The sequence below is a fragment of the Manis javanica genome, chromosome 8 (assembly GCF_040802235.1).
Source record: "Manis javanica isolate MJ-LG chromosome 8, MJ_LKY, whole genome shotgun sequence".
Taxonomy (NCBI): Eukaryota; Metazoa; Chordata; class Mammalia; order Pholidota; family Manidae; genus Manis; species Manis javanica.
Window position 1 is genome coordinate 83788341 of NC_133163.1, and position 27915 is coordinate 83816255.

General features: G+C 38.1%; 2 protein-coding genes and 1 pseudogene across 7 annotated transcripts in view; 1 reads left to right on the forward strand and 2 right to left on the reverse strand.

Annotated features, from left to right (window-relative positions):
* Positions 1-27915, reverse strand: part of CHRM5 (cholinergic receptor muscarinic 5) — an 86518-nt gene that overhangs the window by 30695 nt on the left and 27908 nt on the right. The gene's annotated exons all lie outside the window — the stretch shown is intronic.
* The window catches only part of AVEN (apoptosis and caspase activation inhibitor), a 303004-nt gene that overhangs the window by 14322 nt on the left and 260767 nt on the right, over positions 1-27915 (forward strand). Inside the window, exons 2-3 of one of the 6 annotated variants that reach the window (XM_073211576.1) lie at positions 17847-18024; positions 22083-22166. The exons of 4 other annotated variants lie outside the window; for them this stretch is intronic. In XM_073211576.1, coding sequence (XP_073067677.1) covers positions 17847-18024; positions 22083-22166 — 262 coding nt within the window. The remainder of the gene's footprint in view (positions 1-17846; positions 18025-22082; positions 22167-27915) is intronic. One more of the 6 variants, XM_073211577.1, reaches the window with a different exon arrangement.
* Positions 22210-27915, reverse strand: part of LOC140843219 (lupus La protein homolog pseudogene) — a 123576-nt pseudogene continuing 117870 nt past the window's right edge.

Below are 27915 nucleotides of genomic sequence, written 5' to 3' on the forward strand. Positions count from 1 at the left end.
TGCATTTAAAAGTATGAGTGTATGTGTATGCACATGTGTGTTTTTGAGGAAAGCAGACAGTGATTGAGAAAAACAAATTGCAAATTAGTCTTAATTGTTGAAGCTGGGTTATGGATACCTGAGGATTTAGTGTCTTATGTTTGAAGGTTTTTATAATAAAAATACAAATTAAAAACCTAAATATAGTCCACCAGGTTTCTCTAGTAGAAAAAGGTTAATTTGGTATTCGAGAGTATTATTTATAAAATAGAAATTTTTATATAAAAATAGAAATTTTTATAAATTATTTTGGCAAAGACATTTAAACTCATTCTGGCTTTTTTCTCATTTCTGGACTAATTATGCTTCATTCATCTTTAAATTGGTGGTTTGACTTTGTATTGATTTCTTTATCTGTTAAGACTGAGTATGAAGTGGTTTAGAACATTAGGTTTAGCTCTGAATTTGAAAGTAATTTTTTGGGGGGTTGAAATTGAGAATGAGAAAGATGGCTAGATTAAACCTTGTATTTTTCATCTCTCTGTTAGGTCTGCCTTCCCATCACATTTCGAATAAAATACACGTTCCTTACCCTGCCCTATAAAGCCCTTTGTGACTGGACACCAGCTTACCTTTTAGACTTCATGACTTCACCCTTCCCTTCAAGTTCAATCCAATGTAGCCATAATTTATTTCTGACCTTTGACTTGGCAGGATTATTCTGTCCTGAAGTCCTGTGCATCTGCTGCCTGGAACATTATGCCTTTCTTCCCCCAGATCCTTGCATGGCTTACTCCCTTATCCTATCTGGTTCTCTGCCTAAATGTCATCTCTGAAGAGGTTTCTCTGACTATTCTATATAAAATAGTGCCCCCATCATTGTCCAAAACCCTTATCCTACTTTATTTTTGTAATATTTGTCACTACCTGAAATTACCATGTTTTATGTATTTGTACAAACCTTATGTATTTATTTACTCATTTGTTTCTTGTTTGACTCCTCTTGAGGGTAATTTGTTTCACTGCTACATTCAATGTACATTAAACAATGCCTGGCATAATATAGGCTCTCAGTAGACATTTGTTAAGTGACCAAATAATGGGTTTTGCGGATAAGCATGGCATTGCTTCCAGTACTGTGGAAACATTCACATTCATTTTCCGTTAGCAGGTTTATGCTTTTCCTATTACGACTAGAAGCAGTGAAGAGAAGGGTTTAGTTGTACATCTGAAACCAAATCCACTCTCTGAGCTCCTCTCTGAATACAGTCTGTTTTGCCGTCAGTGAAAAAAGCCAGAATGAGTTTAAATGTCTTTGCCAGAGAAAGCAAGCATCTGTCAGAATTCCCAGCACACATTTTCTTTCTTTGATGCCCTTAACAGCCTGTAAGTGTGTAGATTAATTTCTGAGTCCTTATTAACATGTCCAATGAACAGCTGTTCACTATGGCTAGTTAACCACCCACCTGGCCTCTTATGCCTGGTGTGACTGGGAGGGAAGGAGCGAGGTGGTGGCTTACAGAGAAGAGTCTAGTGCAGGGCTGTGTTCCAGAAGTCAGGCAGTGTGGTTTTGCTCTCCTTCTATCTTTTTTTAAGGGTATGAAGTTTACAGTGACACCTAAGAGGAGGCTTAAAGATGTCCACAGAATGTCATGGTTTTGTAAGAATCAGTGATGGGGTTTTCTCTACCCTGGCAATATCAAGTAGAAGGTGAAAGGTGGGCTGGTGCCTTAGCTTAGGAGTGGAAACTATTATGATGTGAGGCAGCAAGCTCAGGAGTGATAGGGAAATTAGTGGGAGGATACCACCAAGGTGAGGTTAGCCCACTGTGGCCTCTTTCCTGCTGACTGTGACCCAAACTGTGGACAGATTTGATTACCTGAGGACTCAAGTAAAGAAAAGGTGGCAGACTGGGAATGATGTGAAAACCCAGAGAAGCAACACAGATGGGAGACCAGAGAGGTGGGTTTCTCATTGTTTTTCTTTTCTCTCTGGCCTTGAGCCAAAGGCAGGCTCTTGGCAGAGCTGCAGCAGCGGTGCAGAGGTAGCTAAAATCAAGAGAAATCCTATCTTTCTGGCCAGAAGACCAGGAAAATGCAAGCTGGAAGGTGTGTGTGTGGAGGGTCCCCTCACTTTTTGAATCATGGGGGGCAGGCAGACCCCTTGGAGACCTAGGATGGCTGGCAGTGCTGGCAGCTGGAAAGCCTGTAGAAACCCTGCCTTTCTGGCTGGGAGAACCAGGAAGAGGAGCGCCTGCAGTCTAAAATGTGACGGAGAATGCCTCTGAGAGGCAACTGGGCAGAGCTCCAAGAGAAACCCTGCCTGCAGGCCAGAGGGCTGGGAGAATCTTAGAGACCGAAAGAGCTGGAAGGGGTCCTCTCTGTGTGAACTAGCCTGAGGCTGGGCTCACTCTGAGCTGCACACGGGGAGACAGCCCCAGCGCAGTGTAGCAGAAGCCTTGAAAGGGAAGTGACACTGGAACCATGGCCCACGAAGGTGAGACAGAGCTGGCCATCTGAACCTTGCCAAATTAGCTGCCTGATGAAACAGAATAAACAAAATCATAATGTTCTCCAGAGGGTTTATAACAGGACTCAGTCTATACAACTTCTTATTCAGATGTTATTTTGTATCTAAAATGTCGCAATGGAAAATGTGACCAGTTTTTGAGACCAAAATCAGCATATGCCACACCTCCAAGATGACCCAGATATTGCAGTGATCAGACAAACTCAAAAGCAGCTTTGGAACTGTGCTCCATGAATTAAACAATCTTGAAGTGAAGAGAAGGACAGCTATTCTTTTAGAAGAAAGTGTAGGAGAAAATGTGTGTCCTTGGGTTAGGCAAAAATTTCTTGGATATAGCACCGAAAGCATGATCAGCAAAAGAAAAGAAATTGATAAATTATACTTCATGAAAATTTAAACTTTTGCTCTGGGAAGGGTACTGTTGAGACAAAATCTGCTGCACAGTGGGTATATGGAAGATCTTTAGACCTCCCACTCAGTTTTGCTGTGAACCTAAAACTGCTCTAAAGAGTAAACTATTAAAAATGTCAATTTAGGGGAGAAATGAAAACTTATGACTGTGAATGTTGCTAGTGGCCTTTCTCATTATGCCAAAAGCCCAAAACAACTCCCAGTTTCTCTAACTGGCGAATGAATGATACTCAGATTGTGGCTCATCCATAGAGTGGACTACAATTTAGCAATAAAGAAGCATGAACCACTATTTGTCACATGTGGGCAGACCTTTTCTGAATGTGCTGTTAAGTGAAAGAAGCCTTTAGGAGGTGGCATCATGGAAAACTTCGGCGTGATGGGACTGTTCTGTGTCCTGACTGTGGCAATGGCCACATGCCTCCATTTGTTGAAACTTGTAGAACTTTGTATTTTACTATGTGCACATTGAAAAAGAATTACTGGGAGTCATCTAGTTAGAATATATGTCAGATCTTAACAAGGTAAGTATGCCTACCTGAGAGAACTATTACTTTTCACATGAAATACTTTGTCTTTTGGGTAGTAGGTCATCCATTGTCTTCAGAGGTGAAGGGGAATGGCGTGTCCATTCAGTAGACTTGTGATTTTTTTTAAAGCCACATGTGTGCTTCAGCTAAGGAAATCAACCCCTCTGGGTCAGGAGTCTGTTCTTGTAGAATCTCACTCTTGCTGCTCTTGAATGGCTTCAGGGTCATTAGATAAAAGAATATGAGGAGTTTCCTTTATTCTTTTTGATCTTTAATGCACTGAATCGCTGAGGATAAAGCCTGAGGACTGGTCTTTGGGATTGTGTAGAAGGAAGCAAGGTCTATCTTGCATGTGATTGTGACGTTTTCTTTGGATCAGACCCTCTTCTTCCCAGTCCCTTTTAGTTAGGGCTGTCTCTGAAATAGGCCATTCAGAACAACCTTAATGATGTATCACACTCCAGACATTTCCTTTTCTTCTCTCCTTGTCAAAATTGTGATAATGACAGTGTGTTACTCTCAGGGAAAGGCTTTGAATTTCAAGTCCCTTCCATCCATGAGCGTTGCCCCCATAGAAATCCCAGTGGGGACACTGGGGGCAGATGAATCTTCTTGTGCTAAGTGTATTCCAGGAGGATAGAGTGCTTTTGTTCTGCCCAAGCTGGAGCTTGTGACCTAATAAGCTTTAGTTTGTTTCAAGTTTATTTCTCTTGAGTTTTGATTATGATTTTAAATTCATAGGTCTCCTCGTTAGAGAAAAGAAAACTAGAGTTTAATTTGTACTCTGTCCACAAGAGTATTTGGATACTGGTGGGGATCTAGAGAAGGTGGGAATTAAGTGTTGCTTTAAATTTCTATGAAGCAGATATATATATAGTGCCTCACACTAACACAAAAGATAAGGCACATGTAATGTTAGTATTGCCAAATCAAAGAGAATTCTACCACCACACAGCTATTTAGGCTCCCTGTGCTGTGGCCAGCTCCTTAGCTTGTGTGCTCTGTATAATCCTGAATTTGGGATTTGCATCCTGTCCTTGTGGATTGGGAGCTTTGAGAAAATCCACCCTTTGCTAACGCAAGGTAAAAAGCCTTCTCTCTTCCTAGGCGTCTCTGCTGCCCTTTCTTTTTTTAATTAAAGTTTTTGCTTCCCAATGTTGGAAAAGCTTCCTAAAGGTCATGCTTGAAAAGAGCTGCAGAAGGGAAATGCAGATTATAGGATTCTGTCTTTTCATGGGGGAAATTGGCTCTCGAATTGCTCTGCCTCTGAAAAGTGCATTTTCTTCTTCCTTCTCAATTTTGGTTAAAGTAGTATCGATTGGAAGGAAGGAGTTTTTTTTGCTAGTGTGTAGCCATGATGTCATTCAGTTTATGGCTGAGGAACGAGAGAGTGCAGTTCAGCTAGAAAAGAAGAGCGTGCCAGCTGAGCGCCTTTCAAATGTCATGCATTGTGTGGCAAAAGCAGGTTTCAAGTTTAATGCCTGCACTTGTCTTCACTGCAAACAATATGGTCTTATTCCTTCTACAAAATATTTGCACTTGAGGTCTCTAAATATGATTTTTGTAGTAGTTGTCATTTGATTTCTGTGGACTTGAAGGAGCTGGCTGAGGAGTGCTGTGAGCGCTCATGTCTCTCTTCATGTTAATGTTGTTGCATGTAAGTGCTCTTGAAGATAAAGAAAAGATTTCAATGTACGAAATATTCAGCCAGTCCACAAAAGAGATGTGGTATACATTTTATACAACTCTATTCATCAGGTAAGAACTGAAAAGGAGGATAAATTCAAAAGAAGAGATTTAAATGGTAGAAAGCTAGAGAAGGTGGGAGCAGACATTAAATTATGTCGTAAGTGTCAGATAAAATACACGTCCAAAGAAAGACTTTTCAGATGATGGGACTAGTGATTTCATTCCTCACCTTTTGGGCAGTGTGTATATGAGCTGTCTCACATGAGATGGGTGCTTGAAAGGAAGAGAATTATGGGAGGCCCCCACTGCTCTTTAACATGAGATGACGAACAGCAGCTACTGGTTAGGCCTTGAGTTTGGTCTTTGTCTAAAGACAAAGCAGCTAAAAAAGTTAATGCAGAGATTGTATCTTGTGAAATTTGACCTAGTTCGTTAAACTTACAGTGTCTCGCCACAAGGAGAGTAAGACTAAAATTCATCCAGGAGACCTGGGTGAGGTAATGTGTGGAGCTTTTATGAAGCACACGGATTTTGAGCTGCACATCTGTCCCCCAAGTCAATTACTAATGGAAGCACAGCGAGAACTGCAGTCCATTAGAGTTGTGAGGTGGTGTGAAAAGAAGGGTTTTCTACCAGATGGTGGCATTAATCTTTTAATTAATAAGCATACATTAGGACATAGATCCCACGTGTTTTGTATAGTTTCCTTTTCCACATTTTACCAGTTTGTCACCATTTGATGTCATCCTCTGTTATAGTTTGCTCTTAAGGACTTTTGACAATTTTTGCAAATGCTCATCAATTCCCTTGTTGCATTTTTTAAAATTCATTTTATTATCATTAATCTACAATTACATGAAGAACATTATGTTACTAGACTCCCCCCATCACCAAGCCCCCCCCCACAAACTCCATTACAGTCACTGTCCATCAGCATAGTAAGATTCTATAGACTCACTACTTGTCTTCTCTGTGTTGCACATCCCTCCCTATGTCCCCCCCCCACATTATACATGCTAATCTTAAGGCCCCCTTTCTTTTTCCCTGCCCTTATCCCTCCCTTCCCACCCCTCCTGCCCAGTCCCTTTCCCTTTGGTAACCATTAGTCCATTCTTGGGTTCTGTGATTCTTTGTTGCATTTTTTTAAACTGTCTTTGATTATGTGTGTTCCTTACCCCCAAATCTCTGGTCATAGTTATTGCTTTTAATGGCAAGTGACATCTTACTATTGAGCCATTTCTCATTATAAACCTTGCTGTTGTCAAAGATTATTATGAATAGCTTTCAGTGCGTAAGTTTTTGCATCAGAAATTTGTTCTACTGTGAGGTTCATTAAGTTTTTGGAGTGGATACTTGAACTGTTTCAACTGTATTTTATCTGGGTACATATTAATTATTTGCAAGTAAGATCTTGCCTGTCTTCCAGGCAGGTTCTTGAAATTAAATAAGACAGTTGAATGAAAATGTGTTTTGAGAACAAGATGGTGTTACTGATGTAGGGAAGCTAAGTTTCATATATCAGAAGATGATTCTTGAATCAGTCTCTGGCTTGCTACATCTCTTTGCTGTTTAAGCAGTCTCAGTATTTTTTTCTCTACTGATAGGAGTTTTGACTAGAACCCTTGTAAAAGCTTTAGAAACTAATGCTTAAAACACCAAAGAGAATAATTTGTTTTACAAAGATTTTGCTCAGTGAAGAGACATTTGCAAAAGCACTAGATTGCATTTTAGGCAGATTGTCTTATTGCCTCTTCTGTTCAGACCCTTGGACAAGTCCTTGTCTGAACCTCATCTCATCTCTAAAGCCTCAGGTCTTAAACCAGATGATTTTCAAGGATGCTTTATGATAGTATTGTTTCAACCAAATTTTCAATTTACTTTCTTGGATTGAGGTTGTGGAGCAAACTTGTAAAGATACAACTAAGAAGTTCTGTTCTAACAGTAGAAAAGACCACTTTGTAGTAGTAAAACCTTTATTGGGAAGCATGGGGAAGAGGAGATGACTTCATTAAAAAAGTCAATTTGTTGATGCTGTTGTATGCACTGGGTGCAGTAGGAAAGGAAAGAATTGTACATGACATTACAATTCTTACAAGTGTGAGTAGAATAAATAGCTGTCAGGTAAGAGTTTTCAATCCTTTTAGAACCTTTGAATAAGGCTTACTGAAATTAGTTATCTTGACAACTGGCATCTTATTAGGATTGATAGCTGCCTGGTAACAGGGACTTGCATGAAAATCTGTAAGTGATAGACATTCCAAAGTAGCTGATGAGAAGGGACCTCTTTGAGGGAATTATTTATCCTTACTGCTATAAGGATGAACTCTCCATGCTGTTTAAAATGTTTGTGGTGGTGGTTGCTTCCTCTCATTTTGTAGGGAGAGTTGAGCATGCCATTCTAGGCTTTTTGATGAATCATTAACTAGTGGACTGAGTGGGTGAATTTGGGGTGGACGGATAGGTTGATTGTAGGTGAAAAGATACTTGGCAAATCTTATTACTTTGATAAACCCATGAGATTACTTAGAGGGCAGTGGTTTAGAGTTCAATGTAAAGAAGAAACTAACCTTTTGTTTGTCAAAACACCTATGCTATTTTAAAATGGAGCAACTCCCAAAAGAAGGGAGTTCTCTAAGTATTTAAATTGTTTATTCTTATAGATTCTGTAGCATTACAAGCAGGCAGAGACACTTGGGTTTGGCTAGTAGTGGGTTCACAGGCTTGGAGAAAGGTTGTCAACTGGATTGAGAACTCCTGTTAGAAATATTTTATGAAAGATTCAAGTTACAGGTTGCAGCCCAGGACATAAATATTGCTGAGACACTTTTGACCAAAGTGAGCATGAAAGAAAAGGAGGACACTTGTGGGAGCAAAGAGACTGCCACTTGCAAAGAACTGAGTCACAAGGAGATAAGTGATCACAGGAGGTAAATGTCCGTCAGTCTTCATCAGTGGCTGCCTTCATGACAGTGAGTTTATTGCATAAGTTTAAAAAGAAAATCTGCTGTTGATCTGATAGTACTGTGGACTTCATTCTGATAAGAACCTAGGAAAAAGAAAAATTTCCCCAGTCTTGTTTCCACATAAAAGTTACCATTCCGACTGATTGAAGGGAAAAATTTCAGGGGCATCCGAGGGTCTGGGAATGGTAAGAAGAGCTGTACTGTCCCAGATTCTTGACTCTGCTTACAATGCTAATTCCTTTTTCATGCCTCTCGCTTTTATCAAACTCAGGCTTTTATGAGCAGACACGCTGAGGGATAGCTTTTCCTATTTGATGGGTCTGGAGCACCCTCTTCTGTTGCTTTGAAGTGGAAGAGTATGGCCTTCTCACATCTGGGCCCTGCCTCCTCACAGCCACACCCCAGTCTGGCCCTTCTCTTCCCTTCCTCATACTGTCCTGAGCTGCTCAGATTGGATTCTATCCCCAGCAGTTTCTCTTCAGAGCAGAGCTTTGCCCAGTTACTTTTAAGAGTTCACAGGGCCCAGCTTGGCCTCTCCAGACTTCTATGCAAACTCCTTGCACTCACCACCTCTTGGGATGCCTGAGGCCCAGCGTTTCCAGCTGCAGTTTTCACTGGGCCTGCCGCACTTTTGGTGAGAGCTCGTGTTTATGTCGTGTGTTCGTCTGCCACATGCCCCCACCGCTCGCTCTGCTTCCCCTCATGGGCGCTGGTGCTGTGCAGCTCTCACAACCACTGGTGACTCGTTCTGGCCTGGGCGTGTTTGGGACTTTGTGGAACTACCTTGCCACTGAGGCTTTTGTGGATGTTTTCCATGGAGTTTGGTTCTTCTATCTGGTTGCTCTGTGTGGTTTTTAGGGGAGAATCGAGGGAAACTAAAAACCATGCCACTGCAGCTGCCATCTTCCCAGAATCCTCAAACATTTTTTTCTTCTTTCAGACTTCCCCATTGATGACCACCCTGGGCTTTGTTTCAAATAGCTGTCATCCCTTGGTTGGACACATGTTCTTTGCTGGTTCTCTTTGGGCCTGGGCTCGGCCTTCCAGCAGGATATAGTGACTGTTCTTTCACCAGACTATCGCAGGCTGCGTGTCCACCCAAAGTGCCTTCCTCCTCCTGGCTCACAAGACTGGTCCTGAAGACGTCCTGCATCCCTCTCCCTCCAATCGCTGGTGCTCTCTCTGTGCCCGCATGCCAGCTGATGAGTGCACATGTCACATTATACTGAGTGTGTTTACTTCTCTGATTTCCCCACAGGACTCTGGGTTCTTAAGCCTGGGGACCTTGTCATACTTGTTCTTGTCTCCCCAGGGCCCAAGCTGGTGCCTGACTCTCAGGAACTACTCGGGAAAGATTTGTTGAAGGAATGTTGGCAAGAAATGAAGCACACCTCTTAGGGTATATTGTAGGATAGACAGGTGAAAGATAAGGGCAAGAGTTATATTTAAAGAAAGAAATGTATCCTGAGAATAAAGATGACTCTAAAACTTTTATTTTCAAAATTTGTAGTGGAGAAGAGATGTCATTGGCCAATTTGCATCTACCAAATCCATTTTGATGTAGCGAATTTAAGAAATAGCAAACGGTGATAATTAAAGAATTGGAAGTTAGTGCTACTGAAGGAAGCAATACAGTTTGGGTGGAGAACACAGAGACTCAGGCATGGGGTTGGCTGGTCCAGTGTGATTTCTCCACAATCTTGCTTGAGGGCAAAAGGTAGACCAGGGCTATCCAGGTTCCCTCTGGTTCAGTAATTTTTTGCTTGTTAATTAAGTTCTCTCCTGGTGACTTGACAGCTGGGGAGTGTCTTAAAGTTGGCCACAGCTATTTATTGATCTGTAATTTTTCTGGAAAGTGAAGGGTGATGACGTTCAAACATCAGTAACCAAGGAAATCGATCCTGTGCTGGTGGATAAAAGAGGTGAAAATTTACCTGAAACAGTTAAAAGAAAATGTGGCCACTTCCAACTTTAAGCCCAGGCAGTGAAATCACAGGGAAGATGGAAGGGAGGCAGATGTACCTGAAGTAGCACTTGGCGCCTTAGGAAAAAGAGTAACTCTCTGTGGCTTTGGCCCAGGTGAGTACGTTTTGCAAACTAAGCTCACCCAGGAATGCTCACAGTGTGCATGCCGCGTTTATATAAAGGTTGATATTTTTGAGTGTATAAAAAACAGGGTCTTCCTTACTGTTCTGTTAAGTGACTTCTTTGCTAGAAAAGTTGCCATTAATCTAGCTCAAGGAATTTTACATGGGAATTAGGACTTGCAAGTTGATTACTTTGGTAGTTTTAAACCTTTTTTAGCCTGAATTCTTACATGAATCTCAAGTTGTGGAGCAGATAACATGAAACTGATATTGCTACTCTTCCCCTCCTTTCCACAGGAATTCCCTAAAAGGATCTCCCCCAGGTATGGTTTCAAACCACCAAGTAGTCTATTGAAAGTTGCTGTGGTTTAATTTCCCAGACTACCCTTAAATCATGGCAGCATAAAGCTTTCAAGATCTTTATAAGATATCCCATAGTGTTGCCCTGTGTGGACTGCCAGCAAACAGTAATTACCTTTCTGTGCCTTCTATTTTTAGCCAGCTTTTAGAAACAAAGTAACACATGTGAGAAAGTTATAAGGACTTGAAGAAGAAATCAGTAAGGACTGGGGAGAGTGAAGAGGCCTGGGAGAGGTGTCTAGAACAGCTGCTTTGAGGATTGGGTTGCCATTTTCTCTGTTCTTCTACTTCCTCTTCTTTGCCATATAATGATCGCAAGGAAGGACAAGAAAAAAAGCTGTACATAATTCTCTTGCTGGAGAAACAATGGAGTTTGAATGTAATTTGGATCACTTTTTTCCTCATTCTTAATGGCCACAGTATTTTGGAGTTCAAATACTATGTACATTGTTCTGGGCTCAATAGATAATTTAGATATATGCCATATATTGCATTTACTATTTTTTTCAAGTATGATCATACTCTAACATGTAATTTGTTAATATGCAATGATGAATGGAAAAGTCCTTCTAAGTATCTGTATACTGGGTAGATAGTACATTTTTTATTCAGTATTTCACTGAACTTTATTTACCTTCTTGAAATAATATATTTTTGTTAGCACTCATTTTCTAGTACCAAAAGCTGTCATTGAATTTCTTGCTTATGAGTTTTTCTATTGTTCGTGGGGGTTTACAAATTTTTCTATTAAATAGTTTTTTAAAATAGTGAAGCATCAGTTGCTGCTTATGGTTCAAAGGATTATGTAAGCTAAAAATGACTTTAATGGGTTTACAAATATAAAAGTTGGCAATTAGACTATTACTTAACTGTAAATTTTAAAGCTTGATAATGTAAAATTTTAAAGTGGGTAGAATTAATATAACTTCCCAATTACACACATTATAACATTTTTGGCTAGATACATTTGACATAATTATTTAATTACTGAAATTAGTTTCCAGAGACTTTCTGTTGGAGCGTTTACTTAAATGAATTCTTTTGCTTATCTTTTATCTCACCTGTCCCTTCTATGGTATCATTACATTTTGTGAAGGACCTAGTAGATTGTTAAAAATGTGTGATTCTTGATTTCAAATTATATTACAAAGCTACAGTAGTCAAAACAGTATGGTGTTGGCACAAAAATAGATACATAGATCAATGGAACAGAATTGTGAGTTCAGAAATAAACCCACACCTATATGGTCGATTAATATATGACAAAGGCATGAATACACAATGGGGAGGAGACTGCTTTCACTAAATGGTGCTGGGAAAATTGGATAGCTACATAGGCACGAGGATGAAACTGGACCACTGTCTTACACCATACACAAAAATAAACCCAAAATGGATTAAAGACCTAAAAAGAAGACTTGAAATCAGAAAACTCCTAAAAAAAAAAAAACAACAACATAGGTAGTAAGCTCTCAAACATCAGTGTTAGTAATTTTTTTCTGGATATGTCTCCCTAGGCAAGGGAAACAAGTGAGACTCTTTCAAACTAAAAATCTGTGCAGCAAAGAAAGTCACCAAAAACAAAAGGCAACCTACTGACTGGGAAATATATTTTTAAATGATATATCCAACAAGGGGTTAATATGCAAAGTGTGAAGAACTACAACTTAACACCAAGAAAACTACAAATAATCCAATTAAAATACAGGCAGAGGACCTGAATAGATGTTTTTCCCAAGAAGACATACAGATGGCCAACAGACACATGAGAAATCATCAGGGAAATGCAAATCAAAACCACAGTGAGAGTGGTCACCTCAAACCAGTCAGAGTGGCTACCATCCAAAAGACAAGAAGCAACAAGTGTAGACAAGGATGTGGAAAAAAAAGAATGCTTATGAACTGTTGGTGGGAATGTAAACTGGTGCAGCCACTATGGAAAGTAGTATGGAGTTTCCTCAAAAAATTAAAAATAAAAATGCCATATGACCTAGTGATTCCACTTCTTGGAATTTACCCAAGGAAATACCACTAATTTGAAAAGATATATTCACCCCTGTGTTTATTGCTGCATTATTTATAGGAGCCAAAATATGGAGGCAACTTAAATATTTTTTGATAGATAAAAGGATAAAGAAGATGTGATACATGTATACAATGGAATATTAGCTATAAAAAAGAATGACATTTTGGCATTTTCAACAATGTGGATGGATCTAGAGGGTATTATGCTAAGTGAAATAAGTGAGACAAAGATAAATACCATATGATATTACTTATATGTAGAATCTAAAAAATGAACAAAGTAAAAAGACTCATAAAAACAGAGAAGTGATGGTTGCCATAGGGAAGGGTATGGGGGATGGGTGAAATAGGTGAAGGAGATAAAGAGGGACACTTCCAGTTATAAAATAAGTTATGGGGATGAGAAGCACAACATAGGGAATATATGTCAATATTATAATACCTTTGGTGACAGCTGGTGACTACACTTGTCATTGTGAGCATTTCATAGTGTATCTAATTGTTGAATCATTGTTATATGCCTGAAACCATTATAATATACGTCAACTACAATAAAAATATCTTACCCCGCTCCCCCTTAAAAAAGAAAAGAATGTGTAATTGAGTGTTTTGAACCTTCTTATTAGGTTCAGAGGGAAAGCCTTTTCTACACCCCTTTACTCCAGAAGAAAGTAGAACAGGGACCTGCAAAAGCTAGGTTTCTGAGAATAAAGGCTCTACATTGGATTTCTTGTCTAGTTGTTGTATATTACTAGTAACTTCCCAGATTTTACTGGCTCATCTTAGAGCTCTTCATCAAAAAGATAATCTTTAAATATCCTCTTGGCTGACTGTTTCTTTTTTGAAAGAAAAGAGGATATTTAAAAAATGTTTCCCAAACATATTGTTTATAGGCTGGCCAGTTAAATTTTAGTAGCTTGTAAGTTAATGTAAATTATTGTTATAAGTTAAATAGGACCACAGCTTCAGTGTCTTTTTTTTGGTTCTGTTGGGCATATGGTGCCTTTTGTTTAATTCTACCTGTCATTGCTGAAGTCTCCAACTATTCTTTTTGAACTATTTTCCCTTCAATACTGTCAGTTTCTGCTTCATATAATGTGGGGCTCTGTTGTTAGGGTCATATACTTGTATGTTTATAGTTGTTACATCTTTCTGATAGATTAACCCTTTTATCATAAAACATCCTTCTTTGTCTCTTCTAACAATTTTTGCCGAAGTGTCTATTTCACGATATTTTTATAGCCACTCCAGCTATTTTGCATATTGTTTGCATAGAATATCTTTTTATCACTTATAATATTTTTTGTCTTTTAATCTAATGTCTCCTATAAACAGCATATAGTTAGATTTAAAAAATCGATTCTGCCAGACTTTTGATTAAACTGTTTAATCTATTCAAATTTAATGTTATTATTGACAGTTGAATATTTATGTCTGCCATTTTACTTTTTCTTTTCTATGTCTCATATATTTTGTTCCCCTATTTCTCCTTTACTGCCTTCTTTTGCACAAAGTGAATATTTTTAATATAACATTTTAATTTCTTTAATGATTTCTTTTTTTGGGGGCATTTCCTTAGTTTATTTAGGGCTTACTATATACATTTTAACACATAGAATCTGTTTCATATTTATACCAGTTCCAATGAGACATAGAAACATTCCTCTTATATAGCTCTATTCCCCTTCCCTCTGTTTTGCAGTATTGTTTTATATATTATGTCTGTATGTTATAAAACCAATAATACATTTTTATAATTATTACCTTATGTAATTTTATATCTTTCAAAGAATACATGAGAAGTAAGCATATATTTATAACTTTTGTTGTATAAGTCTTATTTCCTATTTCTAGTTATGTTAATTTGTTTCTGTGTACTTAAGTTCTCATATGGAGTCATTTCCTTAGTCCAGTACAGTTTTGCTTCTATCCACCCTCTTTGTGCTGTTATTGGCAAATGTATTGTTTGCCTATAGCATATTAGCAGTATGTACATATTGATTTATACAATTGCTTTTAAAATCAGTTATAGGGGGAGAGACTATGTCAGATTTGTGATTTGCAACCATTTTGTCTTATTCTGTAGGTTTCACTTTTATTTTGTTGATAGCTTCTTTTGCTGTGCAGAAGCTTTTTAATTTGATGTATTCTCACTTATGTGTTTTTGTGTTGCCTTTGCTTTTAGTGTGAAATCCAAAAAATCATTGTCAAGACTGATGTCAAGATGCTTACTACTGACGTTTTCTTCTAGGAGTTGTATAGTTTCAGGTCTTATGTTCAAGTCTTTAATCCATTTTGAGTTGATTGTGTGTATGGTATAAGATGGAAGTCCAGTTTCATGCTTTTGCATGTGGCTGTCCAGGTTTCCCAGCACCATTTGTTGAAAAGATTGTCCTTTCCCCATGGTATCTTCTTGGCTCCCTTGTCATAAATTAATTGGTTGTATATGTATGGGTTTATTTCTGCTCGCTGTTCTGTTTCATTGATCTATTTTTGGTCTTTTTTCATGCTATTACCATAATGTTTTGATTACTATAGCTTTGTGATATAGTTTGATATCAGGACCCTTGATATCTTCAGCTTTGTTCTTTCTCAAGATTGCTTTGGCTATTTGGGGTCTTTTGTGGTTCCGTACAAATTTTTAGATTTTCATTTTTCTGTGAAAAATGCCACTGGAATTTTCATAGGTATTCCATTGAATCTATAGATTCCTTTGGGTAGTATGGACATTTTAACAATTCTTCCAATCCATGAACACAGAATATCTTTCCATTTGTGTCTTCAATTTTTTTCAAAATGTCGTATAGGTTTCAGTGTACACCAGACTAATTTTGTAATGGTGGTGTTAACACAGTAATGATGCCTTTATATTTACAGTTTTTACATTGCTTTTATCAGTATTTTCTTATGTTCTGTTCTTTTTCTTCATCTTGGGACTTAGTAAATTTTATCATGTTCCAGATCTTTGTAAAATAAATCAAACAAACTCTCTAGGAATTGTTAAGGTATACCTTCCTGTAATTTATATCAAATGCCTTCTAAACTTTATTGCTTCTTACTACTCTCTTGTGATGGAGGCTAATGACAACTCTGCAGTTGGGTGGCGGTGATGAGGTCCTTATTCAGTGATTCTTCTAAGCTGGGGATTCATGAGTCATTTAGCTGTGTTATAAACACTTTGTAAATATTAAATGATGGTGATGGTCAGGGCCATTAATTTTATCTATGTCTCCTGTCTCCCATTTCAGTGCTTGCTTCACTGTTAAAATAGTTCCTCAGGTATTTCAATCATAATATCCTTTCACATCAAGCTAATTACTTTTCCCAGGCTTATGTTTTTGCCATGTGTTATAGCTATGTTCAGACGTTTTGTACTAACTAGAGAAGTCTCTCTGAACTCTGTTTACCCAATGGGCCAACAAAAGAATAGTGGATTTTTCCCAGTTTAAACCTTGCTAGTATTATCAGCTGTAGTCCTAGCCCCCAAATTCTCATCAGTCACAAAACTATTTTCTTTAGAATGTTCCTGCTATTTGTTATTTTGGTCAGATCTCATTCATCCACATACTTTTAATCTGCCAGTATCTTTTCATTTGGAGAAAGTTTCAGAAATGTCAGGACACCTCTAGGTTTCAGGCAGTCTTTGCAATCCCTAGATTATAATGTAGATTGCCATCTTTTTGTGTTGTCAAGGAGGCTTATGATGACGATGAGGGCTATAGTGATCTTGAGAGGTCAATTATTCCATTGTTTCATGAAAACGTAATGAAATTTGATTCAGGTGAGGATTATTGACTAATGTTAAATCTTCTAGGTGAATGGTTGATGGGGAACTAGAAATTTGTAGTGGGCCAAAATGACACCACATAGACAAATCCCTAAATACAAGGGGGAAAACATATTTCTGTATTTGGTGCATCAGACTTCATCACTCAAACTCATTAGTTAACCTTAGCATTACTTATGTCGGCTTGTCATTTATCATCTGTCATTTGATGTAACTAACATAAGGTTCAAATACACCAAATCTGATGTATTTCAGCCAAAAAATATTTAACTTGACTCCATTGGGCATTTAGAGTTTGTGGGTTTTTTTTTGTCTCTCCTTCCTAATTTTCTGTAGTACGCATGTCCTATTTCTGTGTTAATAAAAACTTAGGAATGTCTACTAATCTATCTTGTACAGATGGGTTGTTTTAATATATTTCACAATTTTTTTTCCTGATAAGGGTCTTGTAATCTTTGGGTTACTTGTTTAAACTGTGTGTTTAGATCCTACATATTTTTTTAAATTTAATTTATTATTATGGAAAATTTCAATAGTGAATTTCCATGTACCCATCATCTAGCTTCAGCAATGATCAATTATGCCCAGTTAATTTCATCTCTACCCACCATTCCTCTCCACCCATTACTTTGAAGCAAATCCCACATATCATATCTTTTCTTCTGTAAATAGTTCAATATTTATTTCTAAAAGGTAAGAACATTTAAAAATAATCACAATACTGGTATGACACCAAACAATAAGTAAATAGTATTTCCTTAATATAATCAAATATCCAGTTATTGTTCACAGTTCATTTGTTTCCTAAGTGACTTTCTCTTACAGTGTTCAAATCAGAGTACAAGTAAGTTCCTGACATTACAAATGATTGTGTCCATTAAATTATTTTAATCTATAGGTTTCTCCTTCCTCTCCCACTATTTTTTTCTCTTATAATTTATTTATTGGAGAAATAGGACTTGTTATTTTTTATAGCTTCTCACATTCTGCATTTTTTTGCATGTTCTCTTAGCCTTTTAGTGCCAAGACTGGAAACTTGAATGACTCTGAGAGTGTTTCTATTTATAGCTCATAGAACACATTTATTTATGGAGTGTGTTAGTAAAATCTGTAAATTGAAAAAAGACTTGATTTTCATCCTAGTCTTTTGTGTTTAAGACTCTTATAGCTTTAATGATTTCATTAAGATGAAACAACCATTGAAAAAGGATACACTGGGGTAGACATTAGAGAAACCAGTTATATAAATTTTTAGGCAAGAACTTGTCGGATTTCCTTTTCAAATCTAAATGAAAAGTCTGCACTGAAACTGCACTCTGGTATAATGGGGTTCTCTTGAAATATTATTTACTATCCTTAGAGAGGCTGGCCTATACCTGGGTTCTTTATCGTGGTACCTATGTACTGTTTTTCTTGTTTGTTTTATTTTACTGCTGAGGCTACCCAGATCAACATTTACACTGCCTGCTTATTCTAATGATGGCAGGTTGAAGATGGCAGTGATGCAGAGACCTGCGGAGAAGAGAATGATGAACAGGGAAATTACTCTAAAAGAAAGATCATCTCTAACTGGGATCGATATCAAGATATGGAAAAAGAGGTTAACAATGAAAGTGGAGAGTCACAGAGGGGAACAGATTTCAGTGTTCTCCTCAGCTCTGCAGGTATGAGTTCCAGTTGCACGTACTATTGCTTAGTGCTATGAAAGCATAGATATTTTGTTCCTTTTTAAATTGCATTTTAATAACTATCAATTCAGCCTGTGTTCTTTGGATTTTTAAATCCAAATAAAAGAGAATGTTTCTAATGGTTTGCGAGGAAAAAATGTTAATTCTTTTAAGTGGAAGTCAGAATTTCCAGGTACTGATGTAGAAAGACTTAAGTTCTGGTTGAAATGGAAAAAATGCTTTACAGAAATGAAAAAGGTTAAACAATGTTTCTTTAAATTGGGTAGTCTGAAAACAGAGGTGTTTTCTTTGATTTCAGATGAATTGATACTTATACAAACCCTTACAAGTTTCTAGAATATATGTTCTTTTTATCCCCTTTTCTTTTGTAGCCAGGCATATGCATATTAATGGATATGCACATATTAGAGACACGTATACCTGAACATAAAACTTTTCCTTTTTAATTTTGCACTGTCTTCTCTATCAATAAGGTGAAAAACTTATTCCTTCTATAACCAGCTGTTTTTTAAGATTGTCTCCACTTTGAGTAATGGGCAGCAGTGTGAAGCCGTAGAACAGTTACAGCAAATAATAGAGCAGACTTGTTGTATAGATAGCTACTGCCTAATGGGGTGTGGCATTAGAATTTAAAGGCTGAATGGAGACTAGGTTAGTGGTTTTCCCAGTTAGGAAAGGAAGTTGGAGGTAGATGTGGTTATAAAAGGGCAACATGAAGCATCCTTGTGATGCTGTTGCTGATGTCTTGATTGTGATGGATACACAGACCTACTCAAGTGATAAAATTGTGTAGGACCAAACACACACATGAGTACAAATTAAACCGGGAAAATCTGAATAAGATTAGTGAATTGTATCAATATCAGTGTGTCAATATCCTGGTGGTGGTATTATGCTCTAGCTTTATAAAATGTTTTCATTGGGGGAAACCGGGCTAAGTGTATAGGAGACCTCTCTATATTATTTCTTAAAACTGTATGTGAATTTCCAATTACCTCAAAAAAAAAAAACTGCCCAGTTAAAAACAATTTAAAGGATGAAGATTTGGGAAGCAGAGAAATATTCTCAGACAATTTGTTTTGAATTTCCTCTTCCCTTCAACTTTTTTGTTGCTGTTGAATTCTGCCTTTTTCTTATCTGGCTGAATTTTTGAATGTATATACCAGACTGAGAATCCTGAGCTGATGAATTCTCTAACAACTTGTTAGAATGAATCCTTTGCATAGGAAAGAGGTGAGTAGAGAGAGTATTTGAACGTGAGTAGGGGGAGCAGGGTCGGTCTTCTGTCAGCATGTTCTGTGCTGCACATACGGTAACCTCCGTAGGAACAGGTTTGCTGATGGCCCAGCTCACTGATTGTTCACGGACTGGAGACTCTCTTTGCCAGTAAGTTAAGTATTTCTTTCTGTTACCTGCATTTTGGCCAATTATAGGTTTATAAGCACTTTTCTTAAGGTGGGAGAAAAGCAAAAACGGGGCCAGTTCGTTTCAGTTTTTACCAGTTCTGCTAAAAGATTTAGGGAGAAAAGTTGAAGTAGTGCAATAAAGTTAATGTGAGAACTCCTTGTGGAGTGAATGGAATCAGCTGTGCAGTTAGTAGGACTGTATCTGGCAAGGGAAAGATAGTGCATAAATGCTTGAAGGAGATTCAGAATCCTAGTCTAACCCACTGGCTTATGATTCTTTTTATTTACTATAGCATTTTATTTATAACTTAAAACCTGGCATGGTTTTGGTCTTAAATGTATTTTTCTTGTAGTCTGTTTTAGCTTACTGACTTATTCCTAAGTGGCTTGTTTATCTGTGACTGGTTTGAGAGCTCACAACTCACATCTTTTGATGTGTGCTTTGGGTTTCTTTCCCACTGTGCTGCTGACTTACCCTTGGGGAGCAGCTGCTGTGCCCTCTTCCTTTATGGTGGAGTATGGCTATATGGGCTTACTTTTCAGACATGGAGTTCTGTGAGCATAAAACTTTAAGAATGCCCTCTAGATAGGCTGACCATACTCCTTGGAATCATTCTGGTTACTTAAACAGACAAGGACAGTGTACTGAAAATACACAACCCAGAAAAAATATCACTGGTTTGTCAGATGTGCACATCTGGTTATTGTCGAAGTGTTCTTCAAAGGGGAGCTGAGCTAGAATTCCTAGTGTTCCCCTAGTGTCTTTGCCTATACATAGTGCTGTTAGACTTCAGTAGTGGCCACTTAGTTGAATGGTATCCAGTGTGGCTTGTTCAACAAATATTTGAGTGCCCTCTATTTCCAGGTACTGTTTTAGAGGCTGAGTGCACAGCAGTGAAGAGAACAGATAAAGACATCTGCTTCATGGAGTTGACATTCTACAGGGTGAAGATATAGAATAAAGAAAAGGAAAGGAAACATATAAGATGTTAAGTGGTGATAATTGCTTAGGATAGAAACAAAGTGTGGAGGGTCTGTTGATTAGAAAGGGTAGCCAAAGGAGGGCTAACTGAGAAGATGACATTTGAGAACTTAGCGGGTGGGGAGCAAGCACTGTGGATAGCTGGGGGGAGAGTCCTCCAGGCAAAGGGAAGAGAAGCTTCAGAGGCTGTGAGGCAAGGGGATAGGGAATAGCCTGGGAGGCAGCATGGCTGGAGCAGAGTGAGCAAGTGGGTGATGAGGTCAGAGAGGCACTGTGTGGCCAGATTATGGAGAGACGTGTCGACCACTGTAAAGGGAGTGCCCAGCTGCCAGAGGGTTTTGAGAAGAGTGATACAGCTAACTCATGTTTAGCAGGGTCCCTGTGGCTTCTGCTTTGAAAGGAACTGAAGATGAGCGCGGGAGGGAGCAGGCAGAGTGGCTAGGAGGCTAGTGCGGCCATCCGGATGAGCTGCGCTGGTGGCTGTGGCTGCAGTGGTATCAGCAGAGGTGCTGAGACATGGTTGGGTACTGGATCTATTTTGAGGGAAGAACATGTAAGATTTGCAAATGTGGGCTATGAGATAAAAAGATGTATAAGGATGATGCCAGGTTCTTGGCCTCAACAGCTGGAAGAAGGAGTTGCCATTAACTGAGGTGGGTAAAATGATAAGCGGTACTTCGTTTTGTGTGTGAAAATTGAGATGTCAGTTAGACAACTGTATTAGTCAGAGCTCCTGTAGGACATAGCTGGCACACCCAACATAATTAGAAGGAAGTGTTAACACAGGAATCATTTGCAAAGGTGTGGGTAGGATGTAGGGAATGCACAGAGATAGTAGTAGCAGCGATGTTACCACCCTTAATTACTGGGGAGAGGTTCATACAGAGCAGTTTACCTCAAGTAGCTGAATCACCTTTGGTCAGATCTAGCTAGGGAAGGTGACTCCACAGGGAGACAGACAGGGGAATAAATACTCTCTGATCTTTACATTTTTTTCTTCTGCATTCTCCTGCCAGGGCTTCCCATAATCTTAAACCGACTGGAAGCCAGAGGCCAGGGAAGCCTGTTGCTGTCATCTATACAGATCAGCCTTATAGGGCAGACCAGGGCGATGTGTGGGGGCTCATCTGGCATGGCAAAGGGGAGAGACCCAGCACAGCATCCACCAGTAACTATCCAGCAGGCTGTTGGATAAAGGCATCTGGGGTTCAGGATCTGGGTCTGGCCTGGAGATGTACACTTGGGTGATGCCAGCCTATGGACGATGTTTAAAGGCCTGAGATCGCACGTGATGACCAATGGAGTTCTTGGCTAGGGAAGTACTGAGCACAGAGCACTGCACTGAGGCCAGGGAGATGAGGTGAGAACAGCAAAGAATGAGCATGAATGGCTGAAGGAAGAACCAGGAAACTGGTATCTTTAAGTGTTTCGAGGAAGCAAGCAGGTATAAGAGACAGCAAGTATAAACAATTCTTAATTTTAAGATTTCTGTTATAAATGGAAGGAGAATAAAGGGCTGGTTGGGGAAGTGGGTCAAGCTGTGTTTTTTAAAGATGGGAGAAGTAACTATATGTTTATTGGGGAAAGAGGGCAAAAATACTTTGGGGAGAGGGGGAACTGCTGGATTTATGTTCTTTGGTACACAGGTGATGGAAGGAAGCTATTGTACAGGTGGAGGCAGTGCCCATTGCTATGCGCTTGGACAGTTGTCAACTGTAACCGGTGGAAAGGTGAGACATGGGCATAGAGATGGGTAGGGGGGTAGGTGTGATGGGGGCTTGAGCAAGTTCTCTTCTAATTGCTTCCGTTTTCTTAGTGAACTAGGAAAGCTGCCGGTGTAAAGGGAAGGAGAGTAGAACTTAGTCATGATTACTGTTTAGCTAAGAAAATGCAGTGAAGTGAGAAAAGACAGTGATTAGAATGACAGTTTAAGTTGGATAAGGAGAAGTGTGAGAGGAGAGGAGCAGGGAAGAGCTGGTGGGATCAGTGTACTCGGGATTCTTCTGTGCAGAAGGACGGATCATTGACCTCTTGAAGGGGTGTGAGTGGGAAAGTAGGAAGTGGTGGCTGTAGACTAGAATGTGTGACCCTGTGATTTGGCGAGGGCGGAGGGCTTAGGTGACAGTAACCATGTACTCTGGTGTGCAAACCTGAGTGACTGGTGCTGAGCTAGTGTGGAGACTAGTCATTGGAGGTTTTAATTTGCATTTTGTTAGTTAACTTTTGAGGTCAAGCATCTTTATTTGCCTTGCTTGCGTGCTTCTCTTGAACTGCCTGCCCACCTTCTTTCACGTTGGCTTGTTTGTTTCTTACTAACCTTTGCAAATATCTTCTGAGATTACTTTTGTAATGGTATCTTGGTGCAGAGCTTTAAATGTTAATGTAATTGAATTTATCAATTTTCTCTCACCGTTCATGATGTTTTATGCCTTGTTTGAGAAGTCTGTTTTTTGTGCAAGATCAGAGATATTCTCTTACACTTTCTCCCAAAAGTTCAAATTTTGCCTTCATTTCTGAAGTTTGTTAAATTTTATCAGTTGCTGCATTCTTTCACAACCACTGTATTTTTTTTAAACCACTTAACTGAGGTATGACTGACATGTAAAAAATAATGTATTTAATGTATAGAACTTGAACTTGATTTTTGCATAAACCTGTAATACCATTGCCACCCCCAAGGCTGTAGACGTATCCATCATGTCCTAACGTTTCCTCCCTATTATTATTTTTATTCAGAAATAATTGACATGTATCATTATATTTGGGATATACAACATAATGATTTAATATCTGTGTATATTACAAGGTGATCTACAAAATAAGTCTAGTTAACATCCATGACCAGGCATACTAACCACATTTTTTTTTCTTGTGATGAGAACTTCTAAGATCTATTCTTTTAGCAACTTTCAAATAATGCAGTGCAGTAGTAACAACTATGGTCATAATGCTGTACATACATCCCAATGACTTGTTTATTTTATAACTGGCAGTTTGTGCCTTTTGACACCCTTTCACCCATTTCACTCACCCTGCATCTCCTCTGTGCCTCTGGTAAATCCCGTTCTGCTCTCTGTACCTATGAGCTTGATTTTCTACCCTCTTTATTATTACCTTTTTTTTGGAATTAAGACTATTTAAATTAAGATCTACCTTCTTAGCAAAATTTAAGAATCCAGTACAGTATAGTTAGCTGTGTAGGCATTATGCCAAATAGCTGATTTCTAGAACTTAATTCTCTTATATAACCAAAACATTCCAACCATTTTAGATTAGTGGAGTAAAGTGGAATAATTACTGTATTCTGAATTTCAGTCTTCTTAAGAGTATATAACCTTTTTGATTCCATCTTCTATTTTCTTCTACTATATAATTGCTTTACTACATTAGGTAACTAAATTAACCAACATTAGAAATAAATTAGCAACATTGAAAATTTGATTTTTAATCAAATATTTTAATATTGGACATTAAGTTCAGCTTATATTATATGATAGTTTTTCCTTTGTCATCATGGTTTAATATAAGAAGCACAGACCTCAAAGTCTCTGGGTTTGCATCCTATTCTATCATGTTTCTGTCTAACCTTAGGCAATACTATTTCTCTCAGTAGGAAATACAAGAATAGTAGGAATAATATTATATGTAAAATATATAAAATAATAGAAAAGATGTAAATAAAATAAAACAAGATGTAACAGTGCTTGATTTGATGATGTCAGCATCTTATCCCAAAATTACCGCTGATTTCAGGTCTGCTTAATATGTAACCATGGCACCTATATTTAATATTTAATTTATCTGAAATCTTTTGTTGATAGAAGCTTAATTAACTGTTTCAGTAAAGTCAAAGACTAATCTCTTTTCTTGCTTGAATGTTAGACATAATAGCAATGGTTGCCAACAAAATTTGTGTATCTTTGTTTTTCTGAGAAATTAGAAGTTCTTCTTAGGTATAATATAACTGATTTTGAGTGTCTTTATTAAATAACCAGTGGTATGGGTCTGAGTCTTTGAGCATTTAAAAGTTGGTGGTCTTAGGTTAAATCATAAAATGAAACTTTTTCCTCTTTTTCCCACTCACCCACCTGTGGCTGTTCATTTGTTTTTCTCACCCCTCTCTGTGTCTGTCATGTATCCTGAAGCATGGCTGGTGTTATCACCGCAATGGATGACCCACCTGGTTTTCAGACAAGGACTCCAGGCTTTGGACTGTTCTTTATATGTGATTTTTAAATTTCAGAGTCAGCTGTGGTATGCATATAGCTTTGGTCCAATTTGCATATGCCATTCTGAAGACAGACCTTTTGTTAAGAGTACATCTAGCTTAATGTGTCATTACCCTTGTAGAAGGATTTCCATTGTAACAGTGAATTTTTGAAGACTGGTAATTAGCTGAAAGAGTAAATTTCTATAACACACACAGTTGGTGAATATATGCTGGCATAGTGACTCTGGAAGAGTTTGTCATTTTCCAATAAAATTGAAGATCTGGCACTCCCTCTTCCGCCCCCAGAAGATACTCCAGAAAATTTTAGCATGTGTGCACCAGGAGACATGTGCATGAATGGTCATCACAATATTGTTCAGAAAAGCCAAAAATGGAAGCAATTCAAATGTCTGTTAACAGTGGAATGAACACATAAATAAAATGGATGAATCTCTCAAAAATACCATGAGGTTAATGAAATACTGCATACCCACAAAATATCTTGGTGTGACTCTGCTTGTATTAAGTTCAAACACAAGAAAAAGCTAAACTGTGTTGTTCAGGGATGCATATTTAAGTGGTAGAATGAAAATGAAAGAAATGTTTATCACAGAAATCAGGGGTCGGGCACATTGTAGGCTTTGGGGAGGGGGACTTCTGTGAGGTTGGATATTCTGTTTCTTGACCTATGTGACGGTTTCTTAACGTTTGTTTAATAATTCTTTAGGTTGTATATGTGCTACCTGTTCTTTTAAGTATTTCTCAGTACAAAGGAAAAAAGTCTAAGTAAGGATTTCTGACAGTGAGATCTCAGTGGCCATGGTGGATGGCGGGGGATGTTTTTTGGAGGGGCCCCTTTTCAGCACCCTTCAGCTCGCGCCTTCTGAGCGGGTGCGACCCGCCTCAGTGGTTTCCGGCCATGGGCAGTGGCGCCTCCTTTTTCCCTGTGAGGATGCAGGAAGGGCTGGTTTGTTTGGTCAGACTTTTTCTGGTAGGATTGCAAGTCTTCAGATGTCTCTTAGGACTCCTTTTGTAAACTTCTGAAACAATCATGTCTTCATCTCTTATCTTCCAACAATATTCTTGCATTTCTAAGTTATGTTTCACAAGCTTTGAGAATGATACCATACCCTCACTTATATTCAGGCATAAAACATTACATCGTGAAGCTATTTTCTGCCCCCCCATTTCTTTAGACAAGTAGGGAGTAATTCAATTCCTGCCATATGCTTTATCTGTTCCTTGCAAGATGTTACAGATAACTAGAGTTAGAAAAATGCTTACAGTGTGAGCAGAACCCACTGGAACAATATTGAAGATAAACGTGAAAAAAAACTTTTTATATGTAAGTGTATAAGCTCAGTTTCAGTGGAACAAAAATGAAATGGTTAGGCTACAGTGTGTTAGCGTACTTGTTGATGCATATTTTTATTTAAAACTGGTATATATTTTCCTCAGTATAATTTGGAAAGTTAATTTGGGGGCAGGAGATTTTAATTATAATCATATTTGATTCCCCCCGCCCCCTTTTTGGGTCCTTTTGTTGGCAACTAGACTGAAAGGGAAAAGAAAGCATATCACTCTGGCAGCCTGTACTTTTTAATCAACTTTGAACTTCCATCAGGACAGCGTGTTTGACCTAATTGATTCAGTTCATTTTTTTCTCTTTTTGTATGGTATATATTATCTTTTACTAATATATTCTTATATTACAAAGGCAGTTTAGTGGAACAGCCTTCCCTTTGATATGTGAGACATTTAAAATAACACAAACAGAACTGTACATTTAAAAAAAAATCTCCATTTGGATAACAAAAACATAGAAGACAGGTTAAACCACACAAAAATTATTTCTTTCTGTAATTGAATGGGCTTAATTTGATTTTCTTTTTTCAAACCTCCAAAGATAAAAGTAGCCAAATACCTAGACATTTTTTGCTAAACTACCAGGCTCCTCCTGGTAGTTTAAACACCATTTTGTATTTTCTGTTATTTTGATGTTTTTCTGTTATTCTGTTATTTCTCTGTTTTTCTCGGTCCAGCCACATCATTTTCTTCATGCTCATCATCACTATGGTTTCATTTTCTTGCCCTGATTGTGTGCTTCTCCTTTAAGAGCCCCAGCCTAGGAGCTTTAATTCCTTTCCCTTTTCCTTTAAATCTGTGACATTTTGGTTTCCATTTATTTAGGGATTCTTGCTGATCCTCCAAGGTTTTTAAGTGCCGTTTTTCCTACCTCTCATGGTGCTTGCCACCTCTCTTCTTTGTTCCCTAATTGTATGTTACTGTTACTGGCTTCTTTGGCTTTATCTAGTACTTCTTTAGCTTTTTCTCCAAATAGAATTATACCTCCTTTTGCTCCTCTCATAAAGTCTGTCCATTTTATTTCCTCTCAATCTGAGAAAAGGAAATGTGGTTCTTCTCTACTGATCCAATCATCTAAGTCATCCAGACATTTCAGCAAACATCCAGTTTGATTTCAGCATCTAAATTAGCACATCTGTTATTCTTCTTGGTCTTGTTTCACTCTTAGTTTAGTTTATACTTTATTTTCTACACTTCATTCTCTTTTTGCAAAGTAATCTTCCTGAAAGTATTAACAGGCCCTTGTCTTCGTGCTTTTGGCCAAGTGTCTTCATAAACTTTTTAGCAAATTCGTACTATCAGCCACTGTAAATGTTGACCCCTGGATGCTTTGTGTAATGGTTTTCTCATTTGAATGTTTTATGTTTGACCTTTATTTTCTGATCTTTTATGTCACCAAGGGTTGCATCAGTTGGGAAGCTTTTCATATAAATGGATCTGGTTTTACATCTGTTTTATACTCATAGTCATCAGAGAGACATTGTATGCTCATCGGAGACAGGTTTGTGTGGAGAGCTTTTGATTTCAATTTATCTTCGTGAGTTTTGTCTTTGATTTGCTTAATGCTTCTGTTATATTTAAGTTGGTTATTAGGCAGTTCAACCTGTTGAATTTTTTAATTATCTCCAGAGGTACCCAGCTTTCATCCAGTTTGATCTTTTCCTTTAAACTTTGTCTCATAGCAAATTAAAGTCACTAAAATAATACTTGATTCGATGGCAGCTTTTTGGTCCTAGAGTAGCCATTTCTTCACAATCACCATTTTCAGCTGCCTTTCTGCTCCCAGTTCCATGAGCTGAGTGAGCCCTGGGATCACTAGCAGTGAACACAATATCTCAAGTTTCATTTTAAGAACTAAATGTTTAGATTATTAGGTAATTTAGATTATTCTTATTAGAAATATC